Below are 20,569 nucleotides of genomic sequence, written 5' to 3' on the forward strand. Positions count from 1 at the left end.
TTCTTTTCAAGTGGAAACATTTATTATTGTCAAGTTCAGCTTGCAGCACAAAGCTTTGCCCTCGCTGTCAATGTAACATTCGTGCACACGGCAAGTTAAAGGACATGCATACGCGTGCGGAGGCGAGAGTGAGAGGTAGAGCGTCTTCTCCTGTTGGGTTTCAGAGCTCTAAGGGGATTTGAGCAAACATCAGTTCAAAGCCTGAGGAGGACAAAAAGCTTCAAGACACCTAAAAAGAAGCAAAATGGCCACTGCAGCCTCCAAGAATAATGTCAATGTATTTACACGCAGCAACACAAAAAGGATGTTTGTCTGTCCTCACTGACGTCAGAAGTCCCAGTCGTCCACATCCAGATGGCTAAGACCTGATTCCAGACTGGCCAGTCCAGACGAGGAGGGCTGCGGCTGGGAGCTCTCTGAGCTGCTGATGGGCGACGCGGGCCTCAAGAGCTCAGGCAGCGCCTCAGAGGGACGCCGCTTGATCTAACAGACACATAATCACATAATATATTTGAATAATGTCAGGATGAATCTAGACATCTTACGCACCTGCTTGAAGAAAGGATGACCTATGAGAGCTGAGGCAGACGGTCTGAATCGGTCAAATGGAAACAGTTTAATACAATTCTGTAGCTTACTTGTCCAAATGGCGTGCAAACATGTCTACCTCTTTTCCGGCTCTCGCTGAAGACACAACTCCACAAAGTTGTGGAAGTGGGTAGAGAAGGTGCGGTTGTACGGGTGTCCTGATGACGACGAAGACGATGCCGGCTCGCCGTTGGAGTGACGGAGTCCGCCTCCTACTGGCCCTTCGCAGATCCCAGAGTCCGCTCCGGAGCGTGACGGCTTCATGGAGAGCTCCTCTGGCGGGATTGTGGTGGTGTCCAGCAGGCATGGCACCGTTCCATTTAGTTTCTCCAGCAGCATCTTTGCAAGGAAAGCAAGGTGCGGTGGTTAAAACACTTGTAGAAAGAGCATCCAGCCAGAAATCTACATTTTTGTGAGTAAATGTGTTGTTTATGTCGATGATGTGTGGCGACATGTTGGAGGGATGGTGAAAGCTGGCCGGTGTGAGCCAGCAGTAAAAACCAGGGGTCGACTGGTAATCAGCGAGGAAATTCGATATTTTGCCGTATAACAGTATTGACTTTTTTCTTTACAACAGAACTATATCTGGAGATACGACACATACAACGTATATCAGTATTAGAAATATATATATTAGTGAAGTAGATCAGTGGTCCCCAACCACCGGGCCACGGACCGATTGGTACCGGGCCGCACAAGGAAAAAAAAAAGTTTTTTTTTTGTTTTTTTAATAAATCAACATAAAAAACACAATATATACATTATATATCAATATAGATCAATACAGTCTGCAGGGATACAGTCCGTAAGCACACGATTGCATTTCTTTATGAGAAAAAAAAAAACAAAAAACCCTGGTCCGTGGGACAAATTTTCAAGTGTTGACCGGTCCGCAGCTACAAAAAGGTTGGGGATCACTGAAGTAGATGGTAATAACCACTGCTCAAGCACCAGCCCTTCTGCCCTGCATGAGAAAAGTTACCTTTTTGCTGGAGCTAAAACATTTTTATTCATTTAAAAAAAAAATCTACTCTTATTGTCAAAGATTCTCCCCAAATATGTTTTCAAATCTGACGGAGCATTTATTTGAGTTCTTGTTAGAATTCTTCACAACCTAACCCTTTCTCCCTCCTGCAGTGTGTCTCCTCTGCCCACCCGTCAAACCTTAATATTTTTGCCGGGAAATTCAGTTTTTGTCCTTCTTTCCTGGCGTCTTCCTGGTCCCGTTGTGTTTGTTTTCGCTACTCCAACAATGGAGTCTCTCGACGAGCCGCCGTTCGCAACACTCGAAGCTTAGGCTCATTAAAGGAGCGCCGCAAGTTTCATGTTCCGTGATTCAATTAAATACGACAGAAAATATATCTCTGACAAAAATCCAAACTTTTTAAGTATCTTGAAACATATACTTGTAATATAAGTAATGAAAAGCAGGCAGCAGCTTATACATTCTCATACTTTCTGTAACATCCAGGAAGAAATTATGTCAGCCAGCTTGAAAAATGTCTCAACTATAACTTATGTGAAGGAGTCCAGGGATGCTTTTAATTAAATGTTCGTAATACTTCAGGGTTCCTCACGAGGAAACCTGAGAATGTATTGAATCCATAAACTGTCATTAAATTGTATAAAATAGAGTGGATGGTGAGTCATTGTGATGTACAAAAATCTATTTTTTTTTTTACCATTTTTCCCAGGAGATTTCCCATGTTTTGAAATGCAAATACTCCTCTTAGACACGCGTAATAAAGGCATTTGTGAAATCATTTGATGTCTTTTGCTCCCAAGTCAACCACAACATTAGCACTGAGCAAAACATCATATCGCTACTGGTCCCAAGTGTCCTAAAAAAGAATGTTACAAAAACAATTTAAAGCCTTGCCAAGCTGTTTACTGACATGTAGACATAACTTTTACTGCAAATTAATATTGGCTCTAAATATCGGAAATCAGCCTCCTTGACTACTATAATAATCGCATCAGCACTGAAAAAAATCATATCGGTCGAGCGCTAGTAAAAACTAAGTGACCTCCTGTTTCCCACACCTTGTCACTTCTGCACCGACAAAGCCCCTCAATACCACCAGTAGTGGTCAAAGGAAATTTAAGTAAATCTACACCAAAACAAACAAGTGACACCAAAACAAACAAGTGACACCTAAACAAAACATAAATGACTCCTACATGACTCTTTTATGTTCCTAAACACTGCGTGTCCTCTCACCTGCGTGGCTGGCATGTCTTTAAAGGGGACGTGTCCGTTAGCCAGCTCGCACGCTGTGATGCCGAGACTGTAAATGTCTGAGCGGGAGTCATAACCCTGCAAGTTCTGGGGGACAGTGGGAACAAGTCAAATTAATGTGTACACTCCTGTCCTGTAGGTGGAAGTAAAGTGCATTAAAAATCTGGTATCATGGCTTGTGGTACCTGCTGCAGAACCTCGGGGCTGAGCCAAGGCAGCACCTTGACGCTGTTCTGCGGAAACTCATGCACTACTTTGTCTCTCTGGCCGTGTCGGATCAGACTGAAGATGCTCCGCAGACCCGACATACACACCTGACCGTCGGCCGAGATCAACACGTGGCTGGCCTTCACGCTCCTGTGCGCGACAAGTTCTTAGAAAAATATACAATAACAACGCCTGAAGCGCGGCTTACCTGTGCACGTATCCCATTTGGTGGATGTATTCTAGAGCTTTGAGCATGCCCAGTAGGATGTACGCGATAGTGAGCTCACTCATGCCGTCGGGGAAATGTGTGCTGACCAGCTCTCTGGCGGAACCTAGGAAGACACGATCAAGGTGAGACACTTGCTGTGCGTTAAAGTGATCATATTTCAGGCGCCGCACCATACGCCATGAAGGGGGTGATGACCCACAGCTCATTCTCGGCTATGAAGATGCTCTTGTAGGGCAGGATGCTGGCGTGGTGAAATAACTTGGACACGTGCAGCTCGGCCTGTGAAGCAACACAAACCAGACGGCACCTCCGTGATGCTCATGGACCCAAAATGCCGAATCTACAAAATCTACCCCAACTACCACACTGAGAAATTTAAGAATGCAAGGGGTCATTTTGATATTTTTCATTTTCAAAATCAATATTTTGAACTTTTATGACTCCCCTTACCTTTGGTTCTTGGGACCCAAAATATACTCAGTCACAAGAATGTTAAAAAACGGCATAGTATGTAAATTTTATTTTCAAAACTTACATTTCTAGATCAAATTAAGATGTATCTGTTAATATAAATGTTTATTTATTGTTATAGGTTTTATGCTCTGTTAGGAAAACCCTGTTTTTATAGCAAAAAAACACAAAATATGCCATATTTCCCCCCCAAAAAAGTCAAAAGAGGAATTTTTGAAGTAAATGGCGCCTTAAATATGTCAATTATTCATAACAATGTTGATTTTTATTCATTATTACTTTATGACCAATGTCATTTTAAAAATATTTTAAAATGTTCCTTTAAAAATCTTTAAAAATAGAATATTTTATGGAGTTTAATAAGAGCCTTCAATAAGTCAGTAATTCATAACAACATTGATTTTAAGACACAGTTATTTCTGGAGCAATTACAGTTTTAAAGAAAAAAAACTGCCTATCTAGCAGTTTTGTTTTATTAGTCAACATTGCAACGTTTTCTAGTTACATTTCACCTGTATTATATTTTATTGCACTTTCGTTCTTTTTATAATAGTATTTTCAGAATTTTCAAAAAATAGCTCCATGCCACAATTGTCCCCAAGGCCGCACTTTGCACACCTCTCACTTTAAGTATCAGATTTCAGCAGAACTGAGTTAAAAAAAAGGCTGATGCAGACCTGCAGGTAGGCGACCATGTCGTTAGTACACGACTCCAGATCGATGCGTCGTATGGCCACATGCTCCCCAGTGGGTCTGTATCGGGCTCGGTTGACCGTCATCAAATGGTCCAGACCATGGCCTTTAAAAACGCATTCATATATCACTCAAAAGTTCCTTCTCATATTGCTATTTCTGCAAAACTGAATGGTATGTTTGTGTCAGGGATGCGCCGATCGATAGGCGACCGATCAGTATGGGCCAATTACACTGGACAATTATCTCTGGAGAATTGAAGGATGAGACTAAACATGTTACACAACAAGTAAGAGCAGATAAGGAGGCCTGCTCATCGCCAGCATGGCTTGACACAACACAAGAAAGAAGTGCTTAGCAAAGTCTAAGAAGTGTAGATGGAAGGCTTTTACAGCAGAGAAAATTAATAAGTACATTTATAAAAGTTAGAGTGATGTAGTGAGTTGCCAGGCATATGTAAGCATAGGGCTCATCAATACTCATATCAGTAGTCAATACCAAGGACAGTATCTAGGGCTGGGTGATAAAACGATGGTATATTGCAATAGACATGTAATCGATGCGTTTGATAAAACTTTAGATAATTATTTTCCTTCTTCGGGAGAAAGCGGAAGTTGTGAAACAAGGTTGGTTGCATGAAAAAAGGCACTCGCTCTCTGGTAACCGAGTAAGGCAGGAAGTGATCACCAATCAATGGGAGTTACATGCTATCCGCCAATCAGGTAACAGTTACCCAGGCCCAGAGCATAATACTACCACCACCATGCTTGACAGTAGGTCTGGTGTTCCTGGGATTAAAGGCCTCATCTTTTTTTCTCCTCCAAACAATTTGCTGGGTATTGTGGCCAAACTGCTCAATTTTTGTTTGTTATGCTCTTGGCCTGTTTTACTGCCAACGGAACTGGTGCTTTAAATGGGGCATTTAAAAAGGAGGATTACATCCAAAATTCTTCACGACAACCTAAAATCATCAGCCCGGAGGTTGGGTCTTGGGCGCAGTTGGGTGTTCCAACAGGACAATGACCCCAAACACACGTCAAAAGTGGTAAAGGAATGGCTGAATCAGGCTAGAATTAAGGTTTTAGAATGGCCTTGCCAAAGTCTTGACTTAAACGTGTGGACAATGCTGAAGAAACAAGTCCATGTCAGAAAAACCAATACATTTAGCTGAACTGCACCAATTTTGTCAAGAGGAGTGGTCAAAAATTCAACCAGAAGCTTGTGGATGGCTACCAAAAGCGCTTTATTGAAGTTAAACTTGCCAAGGGGACATGCAACCAAATATTGACATTGCTATTTGTCTACTTTTCACCCAGCAGATTTGGTCACATTTCAGTAGACCTATAATAAATTCATAAAAGAACCAAACTTCATGAATGTTTTTTGTGACCAACAAGTAAGTGCTCTAATCACTCTATCACAAAAAATTAAGAGCTTTAGAAATGATTGGAAACTCAAGAGAGCCATGAAATTATGTTCTTTACAAGTGTATGTAAACTTTTGATCGCAACTGTATGCAACAAAAGAGAATGAGCAAGTAGTTTGCGTGGATTTCGTTACACTGTCAATAGCACTCACCATAAATACATTAGAAAGAGTACAGTTACTATAGATTGGCACTTGACTTCACTCATTGGTGATCGGTATCGGAATGGGCAGAATGGAACCCTGATCGGAATATCCCTGTTATGTGTTGTGTTCACAATTCTCCAAAGATTACAAATGTATACGGAGCATGAGCGTGGCCTACCGATGGCACCGAGGAGCTGATAGGCGCTGCTGTCAGGGAGGAAGCTGCCCATGGCGTCTTGACGTGGAAGGGAGGTCAGACTCTCCCGACTGTCCTCATGGGCCTGGCCGGGGATGCAACACAGACAACAAAATGTGTTACGAAAACACAATGAGCACAAAAAAAGGTCAGATTCCTTGTTTTTAGAATCATGAACGCTCACATTATCCCTCACATGCTCAATGTGTTAAATCAAGACAGTATTCCATGGTGGATGTCTCCTCTCTCAATGCCTAAGTCGTGTGTTTGATTTTGATTTCATTATTTGCTGCTATTAGGACGCCACTTTTAGGAGGGGAGAGTCCACCCAGATTATTTAGCTCTAAAGCTGTCTAAAATGATGAGAAGTGCCTCGAATTGAATGTTCTACAAAAAAAAGACTAAGTACAAACAACAGCGATACCAGCGCTGTGAGAGTCTCTTAAAATGGTCGCCTGTCTCTCATGCTTTTGTTCTACTATGTAGGAGCCAAAATAGATAAGTTAACTTGACGTGTGTGCCAAGCACACACACCTCCTCCTTCACACTCTCTCCGGGCTGGTACTTCATGACACCATTAATAATAATAATAATAGCAATAATAAAAGTGTGTGAGAGCGCATAGATAAGGAAACAGTGTGAGCCAACATGTGTGTAACTCTTCTCGCAGAACCAAAGCCAAAGCTCGGGATTTCTAAGGCGTTTGTATTCAGCCAAAAGGAGGGAAAATATTCCACTAACACTGCTGATGATATTTAATTTTGATCCTTCGTCTTTTAAGCTAAAGTGAGGGAACGGTCGTGAGACCATCTGTTGCTCTGTGATCCCTTGTCAGAACACATGTTTGGTTTGTGCATAAAAAAAATATAAACATACTGTGAAGAAGCGCATTTTCCTTGCAGTGAGAAGTCAACACAACCAAACGAGTGCAGGGCAAAGACAATGTGAGAGTGCATGAGGCTATTAAGGTTTCCATGGTGATGTGAAGGGTGTTGATCAGATACATCTTGGAGCAAAGCTAGTAGGGGGATGGACCAACACCTTGCTGAGGCCATGTCAACAATCATCTCAGCAGGGTCAGGTGGAGAGGGCGTGGCCATGCATTGCCACAGCAGAGCCATAGAACGCCATTGGGCTACGATGCACGTGTTTGGCAACAAGGAGCTCGCCATCAGCCGCATCATTAAGTCACTGCACCGGTGACTAACATGCATTCGATATGATTCCGTCACAAAACACACATTTTTTTTGGCAGCATAAATGGCCGCAACGTGTTCCCCGCAACATGCTTTTGAGCTCATGTGCAGGGAAGCACACTCTCTGGCCACAGCCTGCTCTAAAGCGATCACATTGTTTCCCATATGTCCATTTATTTGTGGCACACCGCCAAGTATAGATTTGGCATTTCCTCTTAAATGGCATTGTAGCTCATTCGCACCTGGTCTGCCAGAGAACAAAAAGACGTAAAAAGAGGGATCAGTAGCTCCCTGCACATGGACACATTTAATCGGATTAAAAGCCTAACCGAAATAAAAATGTCTCATCCAAACACGCCATTCGGAATATTGTGACTCGATCACGCACATTCATTACAATCAAAACAAGTAGTTTATGCCGATAGTCATTTGATTTGGAACTCATGAAAATAAATCTTCCAAAATTCAGGTAGAAATTATCCTTACTGTCCATCTCTTTGATGTCACCTATATTTTGGTGGTGGAGGGGGACTAAATTTATTAGTCTCGGTATGAAACGATTGTCTTCTTGTTGTCTTTCCGTTTTCAACATTTACAGACGTAGCGGTATATACTATTGAGTTTCTTGCCCTAAAACGAGACTAGCAAAAACAAAAGTATGGTGTGGAGTGTCATGTGTCGATGTAACATTAAAAGAAGGGATACAGTTGCCATCTTAACGACCTGTTTTATTTTTCGGCATTACAGCTACTTTAAGTGCCAACTACTAGCCTCAAACACATACATAAAATGTCATTACATGAAAACGCACACCAGCCTGTACATAATCACAACATAAAAGGCACAGAACAGCTCCATTTCAAAAAGAGAGGTAAAACAAAAGTAGTGAGCCGAAGGAAAAAATTATAAACATTGTGATAACGTCGGACAAGCAGAAACGGAAAAAGACATGTTTACGAAGGATGTCTACCACTTCTTCAGCACCAACAGTGAAGCATACCACCTAGCATTCGACTAGTAGGAGTCAAAACTAGAAATAGTGCTTAGAAGAGAGCTTAGAGACTCTTGGGCTGTACACTTTACCTTCCCAGTGTCCAAAATGCGGTCAATTACGAACAATGGAAAAATTCAGCAAAAATACATTACATGACGAAAGAAAAATCTTAAAATTACATTAATAATAACACCAAGATTTGTTTTTAGAATTACCGTATTTCCTTGAATAGCACCCTGGCATGTAATATGCGCCTGCCTTGAACTACTGCCGGGTCAAACTCGCTCCGCAAATTATAAGCGCATGCTTACTTTTACCGCCGGGTCAAATTCGTGACGTCACGAGTGACGCTTCCCCTGTCGTCATTTTCAAAATGGCGGAGGAGTTTTATTTTGCTTTTACTATGTGTAAACCAGGGGTCTTGTTCCACAGCCATACAGATCACACTGATGTTTGTGATATAAAACAACTTTAACACTCTTACTAATATGCGCCACACTCTGTGAACCCACACCAAACAAGAATAACAAACACATTTTGGGAGAACATCGGCTCTGTGGCACATTATAAACGCAACAAAAGAATTACACAGAATGCCATGCATCCATGACTCTTGGCTATATTCTACACCCCGCGTGTCTAATATAGCCAAGAGTCACGGATGCATGGCATTCTGAGTAATTCTTATGTTGCGTTTATAATGTGTTACAGAGCCGATGTTCTCCAGAAATGTATTTGTTATTCTTGTTTGGTGTGGGTTCGCAGAGTGTGGCGCATATTAGTAAGCGTGTTAAAGTTGTTTATATCACAACCTTTAGTGTAAACGGTATGGCTGTTGACCAAGTATGCATTGCAATCTCGTATGAGAAGCAGTGAAATGCATGTGTCCGGCCGGCACGCACGCAGATAGCATGGTGTAAAGGTGGGCGCGATGACACGTTGTAGAGCAGTGGTCCCCAGCCGGGCCGCGGCCGCAGAAGAATCTATTATTTTTTTTTTTTTTTTTTATCACACTCATTTTTTTACTGCATGCCATTGGTAAGCGCAGGGGTGAGAAAAGGTTTTAAAACTGTTAGCGCCTGCTTACTTTTACCGCGTGCCTTGAATAAGCGCAGGAGTGAGAAATGGTTTTAAATTAATTAGCGCCTCAAGGAAATACAATAATGCAAGTTAGCCGATAACATCATAAAGGAACACAAAGAGATCACAGTCCGGTGGGAAACACTAGATCCACATCCAAGAGGTCTCCATAGAGAACCATGTCTATGCCAGATCACTAGGAATGCATGTTAGCACCAAGTCTGAAAAATTCAGAGCACATTGCAATCACAGCTCAGTGTTAGAGGATTCCACGTTCTCTTTTAAAAAGCGGTAAAATACTCATGCATACCGAGGAAATGTGCGGACGCGCAGAGGCCAGCGACTGTTTCCACGCACGCATGCACGCACAATCACAAAAGGCACATTTGGCGTGATAATGCGGTGACAGGACACTTACTTTCCTGTGAGACAGTCCCTGAGCTTGCTCTGAGGTAGGAAAAACCACATCAATGACATGAAGACATGAACACACACTAAACATGAGCAGGAGCCTCATGCCTCATTGTTTAGGCTCCCTTCAGGCACCACAGTACGGTCACATGAGAGCACACTGAATGCCATGAAATGACACACCCCCCACAAAATGTTTGCTTGTACTGTACCTATCCAGCTTGAAATTATCATTTTTATGAATGACGCATATAAACAAGTCCATTTCAGTAGCCGAGTCTTCAGGCTCTTGACAATGCAACACCGCTTGTAAAATAGTGAGCAACAGTATATATGTGTGTGTGTGTGTGTAAATATATATATATATATATATATATATATATATATATATATATATATATATATATAAATAACTTGATTGGACTGTAATAAAGATTTGGTAAATATTTGACAATGTGCTCCAATTTATACAAAAATGTACTCAAAAGTATGACCATATCAGGGCCGCCACATCATTTTATATAGCCCGCCAACACCTGAAAATAATATGTAAATAAAAGTACTGATAATTGTATTAGTTCTTTTCATTTTGACAGAAAAAATATATTACGGCTGTCAAGTGATCCTTTTTTTAAATCAGATTAATCACACTCTCTCTGTGAATAATCATGATTAATGCCTGGTTATCATTTGATTGCAAACATTTGCTTAAGAAAATACCCCAATATTTAGATACAAATGCAATTTGATAGTCAGAATGTCATTGAGGATTTTTTTTATTTGTTTTACTAAACTGCAAGTTATTGATTTTCTCAAACCTTGGTGACAGTAAGTTATAGTAAGAATTAAGTGCACATTTTAGAGTTCTCCAAAAAAAAAAAAAAAGTCTCCAATAAGACTAGAAAAAGTCGCTAGATTTGTCGCTCGGAGCTGTGTGCAAAAAGTCACCAAGAGGATTGGAAAGTCACCATATTTAATGACAAAGTTGCCAAGTTGAGAACACTGCATGAAAAGGCTGTCGATTTAAAAACTTTTTTTTTTTAACTTACATGTATGTGTGGTGAACTAAGGGAAAATGTCGCCCGCGTAGTTTGTTGTTCTTGGTTTGCTGTCCATGTAGCATTCACGCTAGCGACGCCATCCTTAAGTTCATGTTTCGCATTAAATATGCCATTTGAAACTTGATGTGCGTTCACGGTAAGAATATTTTTCGCTGCAAGACTGACTAATAACCTAAGTTTTATCTTAGGTTTCACTCTATTGTCACAATACCAGCCTGTGCAATGTGCGCCAACCTTCTGGAGGTCAAAACAAAGACTGTGATTAATATTTGTATCTATTTATCATAACTCGTAAAAACAATTATTACTCACATGCGTTTAACATTGACAGCCCTAGTACTGCATGAAAATGCATGCCTTTCATTCTGTCCAATGGTGGCACACTGTATATTAAAATACATACTTAAAAATCTGTTAGACTTATGCTTCCAAAGCTAAATATGCATCAAATTGCACAATGTAAAAGTGACAATAGATTTTATGGAGAAATCTACAATACTTTTGACAGCATAAACTGAAAAAAACTCAACCACTGTTTTTTTTCGGCAAAATGATGTCGACTGAACTGCCAGTTTTTTACTGTAAAATCTGGAGTTGCTTTTACTGTAAACGGATCAACATTGTTTACACTGTGAAAACAGTATTTTTAATTGCCAGATTAAGAAAAAATAGTGGTACAGTAATTTGTTATAAAAGTGACTAGATTTTGCAGTAGAATCTGGTGACTAAACTGCTTGTTTTTATCTGTAAAAAAAAAGTGGTACTGTTTTTCCATTTATCGGTATGTAATATGTCGTAAAAACACTGTATATTTTACAGTAAAATTGTTTAAGTTACCAGTTTTACTGTAAAATCTAGATGTTTGCATAAAAAATATGTAATATCAAATGCATAGGCAAATTCCTATATTATACGCGGTTACAAGAAAAACTAGATTGACAGCCCTGACGAAAGCGACAAATAAAACGCACCCAAAAGAACGTTATCAGCATGGTCAACAATGCCATCCATAAGCTAACCGCCGAATGCTCTATGACCACAAATGATATCCAACACATCCAACCAGCCATTTGACCTTAAAAAAGATAAAAGCTACACATATGTAACCTTTCAGAGTCAATAGGTCCTTTTCCACCGCAGGAGCTTTTTCAGGAAAATTTACCTGGGTAATAAAATATGCCCTGTGTTTACACCAAAAAAATGTTGTTCTTTGGGAACTATTTTAGTTCCTAGTAGCTAGGTGGGACTTTCTAATAATTCAAGGAACTTGAGAGGGGGCGGGCTGTGCTGTCGACCGCTAATTTTGGGGCGTTACTTAAACTTTGTTTTCTAAGTTTCATCCACCATGCGAGACGACTTGTTTATTTAAACTAGTGTGCACTTTTATGCTATTTATTATTCTTTACCAACTTCATTTCAATATGCATAGCGACAAGAGGTGGATGGACTCTTTTAAACGTATTTACAAAGTAATATAAAATATTTAGCAGGACTTGGAAGCGGCAAGGTGAGTGGTTTGCTGGGACTCCAGTTTGAAGAAAAGTGTGAAATGAAGGACTAGGGGAAAGAGGTTAAATCAAGTATTCACCATTTACTTCGTTACATGCTGTAAAAGTAGTCAGTGTCACGCCGTTTATGTAGTTATTTGTCTCAACATGAGTGAACCGAAAGCTAAAGCTAAATATGATGTGTTTCACACTGACTTTTATTCTTTATTTATTATTATTTACAGCTTAGACCAGTGGTCCCTAAACCCAGTGTCCAAACTCCAGCCCGCGGGTAGTTCCGAGTAAAAAAACAAAAAGGCATCGGTTGGGGACATTTCTACGCTGCTGATCCGACTCCGCTTGGGATGGTTTCCTGTGGACGGGACTCTCGCTGCTGTCTTGGATCCGCTTTGAACTGAACTCTCGCGGCTGTGTTGGATCCACTATGGATTGAACTTTCACTGTATCATGTTAGACCTGCTCGACATCCATTGCTTTCGGTCCCCCTAGGGGGGGGTTGCCCACATATGCGGTCCTCTCCAAGGTTCTCATAGTCATCATTGTCACCGACGTCCCACTGGGTGTGAGTTTTCCTTGCCCTTATGTGGGTTCTTCCGAGGATGTCGTAGTGGTTTGTGCAGCCCTTTGAGACACTTGTGATTTAGGGCTATATAAATTAACATTGATTGATTTTTTTGATTGTTTTTAAATTATTATTTATTTTAATCTGTCCTTTCTAGCCCCTCCATCAATCCATTTTGTACCTCTGGTCACTCTCGGGTTCTCCTAGCCACTAAGGAAAATCATAGTGTCTAAAAATGCATTTTACCATCGATAACGTGACGTCAACACGTGCACGCTCTTTCAGTCAATTAGTGCACGAGGTAAAAAAAGGCAAAATTGTTGGGGAAAATAAACTCAAGAGTTTAGAGTTTTTAAACATCAGTGGGCATGTGACTTGTTTTAAATATCTATATATATATATATATATATATATATATATGTATATATATATCCCGGCCAAAAATTTTTTACTCAATGCGGCCCCCGGGTCAAAAAGTTTGTGGACCCTTGGCTTAGACGAACCATAAGGACCTGTCTGACCCCTATGACATAATCAGGATGACTTTTTGACTATTGGACACTGCGGACAAAAGCCTAACTTTTAATGTAAAATCCGATATACTTTGTTTTTAAATCAAATTTGTTTTGTATATTATTGCTCTGTACTTCATACACAATAATTATGACCTAGTTTCTAGGTCATGATTAGATTCGAGGTCCTAGAAACTAAGTCAATCAGGAGAAGCTCAGCGTAAAGCCGCTACTTCTCCACATACTGTAGAGGAGCCAGTTGTGGTGATTTAGGCATCTGGTTAGGATGCCCCCAGAATCCCTTCCTGGGGAGGGTTTAGGGCACGTCTGACCGGTAGGAAGGGACAATCTCCCCAGCTGGCCTGAGAAAGCCTTGGGATTTCCAGGAGGAGCTGGAGGAAGTAGCTTGGGAAAAGGAAGTCTGGGCTTCTCAGTTTAGGGTGTTGCCCCCGCGACCCGACCTTGCGGACAAGAAGAAGATGGATGGATGGAAATAAGACCAAATATTGTCTGTTTATTCACATAGTTGGTATCAGTGAAGAAATATGTGTTTCTTTGATATAGGGCTGGCCCTCATTCTTAGGCCACTAAAAAAGGGCCGTATTACACATTTCCACCACTTATGGCAGTAATGACCATATCACACAAGCAGAAGAAGTCTGGTTTATTTATTTTAACACAACATAATTTTAAGTAAATGCATTTCTTTGTCAGTTATTTATGAGTCCCTTTTTATGTAGTATATTTGATTAGTGTTTATTTTCTAATCAGCCTGACCTAACCCTAAGGTTGATGTGTTAAAAAACAATCTTTGTGATTAACATGTGGTTTCATATCATTTGGAAATGTTGTAAACTGTAAGTAGGGTAGATATAACTATTGAATACATTTAAAATCAAGGGTAAGACTACTAATTCATTGTTAATATTTCAGTGGGCCCCAGGCCCCTCTGTAGTGGAAAAACTTGTGCCCCAGGGTTAAAAAAGGTTAAGAACTTCTGTGCTAAACCACTCCTCCGTACATCATCCGTCTGATTTGCATAAACTAATCTGAACTGTGAGATGCGGTGGAAACACAAAACAACAAGTCATCAGGAACATTTAGTTCCGGGAACTAAAACTGAACTTTTGGTGGAAAAAGGCCTATTAATTAAAAGACTCCAATTACCTTTTTTCTAAGTGCAACAGGGTGAAAAAGCATCAAAGGTACAAAAATAGATCATAAATGAGTGCATTTAGTGGCAGACGATTGTAACCCAACATATGCAAGTATGAAATGTTTAGTGGCTGTATTTTAAGGGTGATTCCTTCAATGTGTTGTTAGTCTGTCTTAAAAAGGCTCTTTTACCGTTTTCTGTTTCGCTTTGGACTTTACCTCCAAATAACTCCAAATCCCGCAGGCTCTCCACACTCAATTTCTCAGACACCCAACGCTGACAGACAGACGGTTTATCGACAGACAAACAGGGAGAAAAGGAAGGACAATTCAAGCAAGTGTAAGGAGAAGTTTGCACAGAAAGATTAACGCACCTGAAAGCAATGAATGATGATGATGATTATGGTGAATCACAATGGCAACAAATATGCTGCACTTCAAAAAAAGCTTTGAGTTCAATTATTGGTAGAAATTGAAATAGACTTACAAGGAAAGACATGGATCCGTTTCAGCGTCATTCAATGTGGAAAGTATGTCCTGCAATACCTGGGAAGGATTTTTTTAATTTAAATTTTGAGTCCCACAAACTGTACCGCACAATCTGTAAAAAAATGTTTTCAAAAACTGGCAAAAAGTGAAGAAAGACTGGTAGTTAGTGATGAGCAGCTCAATACTCAAATATCGATAACAGCTCTTTATGCTCCAATATCCCTTCTCAAATCAAAATATCGATACTTTTAATACTTTAGTTGTTTGAGATAATTTATATAATTTACAGGAACACAGTGTTAAGTAACTAAATCACTGAGATCTTGACTAAATAAAATGCCATTCAATTCAATTTATTGGGAACATGTCAAAAATTCACACGCATTTTGCTACAGTTATCAACCGACCAAAAGGACAGAGCAAAGCTTGTCTGGTCCCACCCCTGCGCCATAAGCAGCAAAAGTTAAAAATTATTTAAAAAAGAGATGGTAGCGAGAGATAAGAAGTGACAAATAATTCAGAAGGAGTAATTTATTGGGAAAGACGTCTCTTCCGCCGAGGTAAGTTCATAATGCGCATGTAAGAAAATTACTGGCAAATAAAATGAGTCACTCAGTATTATTAAACAGCAACCTTTTACTGTAGGTTATTTGGAGACACTACATACAGAGTTTAATATAAATAAAACACCACATTCACTGCAGAATTTATTTCGCCCTATGATTTCATATTGTTTAAAGATGAGCAACAACACTTGAAAGACACCACTTATTTTATTTTATTTTACTAGACACATGTCAAAAATTCACAAGCATTTTGTTGAACCGTCCAAAAGGAATGGGAACAGAGCAAAGCGTGTCTGATCCCACCCCTGTGCCATAATCAGCAACAGTAACAAATTAAAAAAAAAAAGATTTGGTAGCGAGAGATAAGAAGTGACAAACATTTCAGAAAGACTAAATTAGTGTAAAGAGGAACTTAATCTCATTGGTGGAAAAGACTTCTCTTCCGCCCAGCAAAGTGCATAATGCGCAAGTAAGAAAATGACTGGCAAATAAAATGAGTCACTCAGTATTAACAAAAAGCAACTTTTAATGTAGGTTATTTGGAGACACTACATATGGAGTTGAATATAAATAAGACAACGCATTCACTGCAGAATAATTAAACCATTTATTTTGCCCTATGATTTTATATCGTTTGAAGATGATCAGCAACACTTGAAAGATACCTTATTTTTAAATTTTACTTGACACATGTTAAAAATTCACAAGCATTTTCCTGAAGTGATTAACTGTCCAAAAGTAATGGGAACAGAGCACAGCTTGTTTGGTCCCACCCATAAGCAGCAATGGTAAAAAATATTTTAAAAAGATTGGGTAACGAGAGATAAGAAGTCACAAATAATTCAGAAGGAGTAAATTAGCGGGAAAGAGTTCTCCTCCGCCTAGGTAAGTACATAAAGCATATCTAAGAAAATTACTTGCATATAAAATGAGTCACTCAGTATTATTAAACAGCAACTTTTTACTGTAGGTTATTTGGAGACATTACATACGGAGTTGAATATAAATAAGACAACGCATTCACTACAGAATAACGGAATAATCAAACCATTTATTTCTCCCAATGAATTTATATCGTTTGAAGATGATTCCCAAGAGAAGTAACACTTGAAAGACACAACATTTTAAATTTTACTGGACACATGTAAAAAATTCACAAGCATTTGCTGAAGTGATCAAATTGGAACAGAGCACAGCTTGTTTGGTCCCACCCCTGTCCCATAAGCAGCAACAATAAAAAATATGAAAAAGATTTGGTAGCGAGAGATAAGACGTGACAAATAATTCAGAAGGAGTTAATTAGTGCAAAGAGGAACTTTACACTAATTTGATCCGCTGAGGTAAGTACATAATATTACTGAAGGAACTCTCCTGAAGGAATCAATAAAGTACTATCTATCTATCTAATATGCAAGTAAGAAAGTACTGGCAAATAAAATGAGTAATTAAGTATTATTAAACAGCAACCTTTTACTGTAGGTTATTTGGAGACACTATATACGGAGTTGAATGTAAATGACACAACACATTCACTGCAGAATAACACGACCATTTGTTTTGCCCTGTGATTTTATATCATTTGAATATTTAAAAAAAGTTACTAGACACATTAGGTTTGCACATGACTCGCTTCCAGTGAGGGTTGGACTCCGCCAAGGCTGCCCTTTGTCACCGATTCTGTTCATAACTTTTATGGACAGAATTTCTAGGCGCAGTCAAGACGTTGAGGGGTTCCGGTTTGGTGGCCGGGGGGTCAGGTCTCTGCTTTTTGCAGATGATGTGGTCCTGATGGCTTCATCTGGCCGGGATCTTCAGTTCTCACTGGATCGGTTTGCTGCAGAGTGTGAAGCGACCGGAATGAGTATCAGCACCTCCAAGTCCGAGTCCATGGTTCTCGCCACGAAAAGGGTGGAGTGCCACATCCGGGTTGGGGAGGAGACCCTGCCCCAGGTGGAGGAGTTCAAGTACCTAGGAGTCTTGTTCACGAGTGAGGGAAGAGTGGATCGTGAGATCGACAGGCGGATTGGTGCGCTGCCTTCAGTAATGCGGACGTTGTATCAATCCGTTGTGGTGAAGAAGGAGCTGAGCCGGAAGGCAAAGCTCTCAATTTACCGGTCGATCTACGTTCCCATCCTCACCTATGGTCATGAGCTTTGGGTTATGACCGAAAAGACAAGATCACGGGTACAAGCGGCCGAAATGAGTTTCCTCCGCCGGGTGGCGGGGCTCTCCCTTAGAGATAGGGTGAGAAGCTCTGTCATCCGGGATGAACTCAACGTAAAGCCGCTGCTCCTCCACATCGAGAGGAGCCAGATGAGGTGGTTCGGGCATCTGGTCAGGATGCCACCCGAACGCCTCCCTAGGGATGTGTTTAGGTCACGTCCAGCTGGTAGGCGGCCACGGGGAAGACCCAGGACACGTTGGGAAGACTAGGTTTGAGAACGCCTCGGGATCCCCCGGGAAGAGCTAGACGAAGTGGCTGGGGAGAGGGAAGTCTGGGCTTCCCTGCTTAGGCTGCTGCCCCCGCGACCCGACCTCGGATAAGCAGAAGACGGATGGATGGATTACTTGGCATCGGATCAGAAAGAAAATCGGTGATATCGCACATTACTACGGAGTATTTTATTTGTTTTACGACACCAAAAGCACACCACCGCGTATATTGCTGGCTTTTGGAGAATATTTGTAAAGAAAATGTTTTACACCAAATAAATGGTGGAATTAGTGAGATGCTGAGCGCAGTTGTCATGGTGAACAGCACGAGCTAGCGATGCTAACATCCTGTTAACTGACATTTAAACGCGGTGTCCGTCACGTAAGTTTTTGTTGTTTCGTATACATCAAAAATAAGGTATTGCCTTACCATTCATAGCACACCAATGTCCGGACGGAAATGACCAACGGGGTAAAAATTAGACTTCATGATAACAAAACGAGCTCGCCATCGCTTGAGCGCCGCTGACAGCTGACGTTGGAGTCGCGCGAGTTCTACGTCACACAAAGGGAAACAGTGGCGCGTGTTGATGATGTATACGTTTTCTTCCGCTGAAGCAAGCACCGTGGCTCGTTTTGTGGGATAGCAGCTCACAGGTAAACGAACAAAAGCGTGGACATGAGCGACATTACAAAGCGTAACACACACATTTTTTGTAACGTGCATTTTAATTTCATTACTTCAGCTGCAGAGAAAAGTGTGCACACCGACACCACGGGCTGAGTTTGCGGCCTTGCGAGCCAGCTAAATGCTAATAATGCTACTCTCCCGTGTAATGTTGTCATCGTCTTCTTTACATTGTTATTTACTAAGTAATAATCACAATGCAACTCCTTGCCTTGGTTCTGTAGCTAAATTATTCAGTTTTTGATATATTCCTACCTTTATTCAAACCGAATTTGTGCCGAAAGCACCGATTCTTAGCCGTACACAAGATATTATTGTACATATACAAACGTTCATATTAAATATTGTATTGTTTTTGTTTACGTACGTTGTTCATCAATGAGCATATTGACACCGAGACTAAAATCAGTTAGATGTTAAAAACACACCAGTGATGTGTATTTTCCTCAGATTTCAATAGACCAGTGGTTCTCAACCTTTTTTTCCAGTGAAGTACCCCCTGCGAACACTTTTTTAATTCAAGTAACCCCCTAATCAGAGCAAAGCCTTTTTGGTTGAAAAAAAGAGATAAAGAAGCAAAATACAGCACTATGTCATTAGTTTCTGATTTATTAAATTGTATAACAGTGCAAAATATTGCTCATTTGTAGTGGACCATCCTGAACTATTTGGAAAAAAAAGATATAAAAATAACTAAAAACTTGCTCAAAAATAAACAAGTGATTCAATTAGGGCTGTGCGATATTGACTTTTTTTCACACAAAAATAAATCTTTAACATCAATATTTATGGAACATGTCCACAAAAAAATCTTGCTGTCAACACTGAATATTGCATTGCAGTATTTTTTTTCACAGTTTATGAACTTACATTTATATTTTGTTGAAGTATTATTCATTAAATATATTTATAAAAGATTTTTGAATTGTGGCTATTTTTAGACTATTAAAAAAAATCTCACGTACCCCTTGACATACCTTGAAGTATCCCCAAGGGTACGCGTACCTCCATTTGAGAACCACTGCAATAGGCTATAATAGGGTTGCATGATTTTGAAAAAAACCTAATCAATCAATCAATCAATGATTATTTGTATAGCCCTAAATAACAAGTGTCTCAAAGGGCTGCACAAGCCACAACGACATCCTCGGTTCAGGTCCCCCATCAGGGCAAGGAAAAACTCAACCCAGCGGCATGATAATGCGAAACCTTGGAGAGGACCGCAGATGTGGGTCAAACCCATGGGAGATAATCGCGATATTTATCTTTAAAATTGCGATTCTTTTTGCAATTTTATAAATGTATAAATCCGTGAAGGAAGACATCACTTTTAGACCGTCTATCAACATGTTCTAGGCTCAAAGTGCCACACATTAAAATAATATGCAATAATTTACTTTTGCAGCTTATGTAGAAAAATATATTTTTACTGTATTATAAAGACATACATGTATTATATAATACGCATTGTTAAACGCAGCCCTCTGAGGGCAAACATAACTACGATGTGGCCCTCAATGAAAACAAGTTTGACACCACAGGTCTACATCATGCTGTTAAAATGAAGAAATAACCAAGACAAATTATACAGAGGGGTTGTTTTTAAAAATGTTGTTGGATGATATATTGTCCCACAGAGTATTGCTGATAAACAACATGATGGTCAGCGTTATTTTGTGACCAAATTTAGGACTAATTTCATAATAATATCCAATAATA

The 20,569-nt window shown here is 40.1% G+C and overlaps 2 protein-coding genes across 8 annotated transcripts in view; one reads left to right on the top strand and one right to left on the bottom strand.

The window, feature by feature from the left end:
• On the bottom strand, window positions 1-18,745 carry strada (STE20 related adaptor alpha). Of its 6 annotated transcripts, none has more exons than XM_061905519.1 (13): window positions 18,593-18,739; window positions 15,162-15,220; window positions 14,894-14,951; window positions 9,884-9,912; window positions 6,178-6,280; window positions 4,412-4,533; window positions 3,434-3,542; window positions 3,243-3,366; window positions 3,013-3,184; window positions 2,810-2,914; window positions 668-927; window positions 550-592; window positions 1-483 (listed from the first exon to the last, which is right to left on the bottom strand). In XM_061905519.1, exons 2-13 carry the CDS (start codon window positions 15,171-15,173, stop codon window positions 328-330), a joined length of 1,293 nt encoding a protein of 430 aa, XP_061761503.1. In that variant the 5' UTR covers window positions 15,174-15,220; window positions 18,593-18,739; the 3' UTR covers window positions 1-327. The 6 variants fall into 6 exon arrangements, with proteins under 6 accessions (XP_061761503.1, XP_061761502.1, XP_061761506.1 ...); XM_061905518.1 differs by having other exon boundaries at window positions 14,867-14,951; XM_061905522.1 differs by lacking the exon at window positions 14,894-14,951 and having other exon boundaries at window positions 18,593-18,705.
• The window catches only part of ddx42 (DEAD (Asp-Glu-Ala-Asp) box helicase 42), a 19,788-nt gene continuing 17,893 nt past the window's right edge, over window positions 18,675-20,569 (top strand). The window contains exon 1 of one of the 2 annotated variants that reach the window (XM_061905513.1): window positions 18,675-18,819. The gene's annotated coding sequence lies outside the window, so the exon portion shown is untranslated. The remainder of the gene's footprint in view (window positions 18,820-20,569) is intronic. The other variant, XM_061905514.1, reaches the window with a different exon arrangement.

Source organism: Nerophis ophidion, linkage group LG07 (genome assembly GCF_033978795.1).
Source record: "Nerophis ophidion isolate RoL-2023_Sa linkage group LG07, RoL_Noph_v1.0, whole genome shotgun sequence".
In the NCBI taxonomy this organism is placed as follows: domain Eukaryota; kingdom Metazoa; phylum Chordata; class Actinopteri; order Syngnathiformes; family Syngnathidae; genus Nerophis; species Nerophis ophidion.

Excerpts from the sequence above, each read along its gene's own strand:
- strada (XM_061905518.1), bottom strand. Across the intron at positions 3,367-3,433 it reads CACCCCCTTCATGGCGTATG|GTTCCGCCAGAGAGCTGGTC; the intron begins GTGCGGCGCCTG and ends GTGTCTTCCTAG. Across the intron at positions 2,915-3,012 it reads GCCCCGAGGTTCTGCAGCAG|AACTTGCAGGGTTATGACTC; the intron begins GTACCACAAGCC and ends ACTGTCCCCCAG.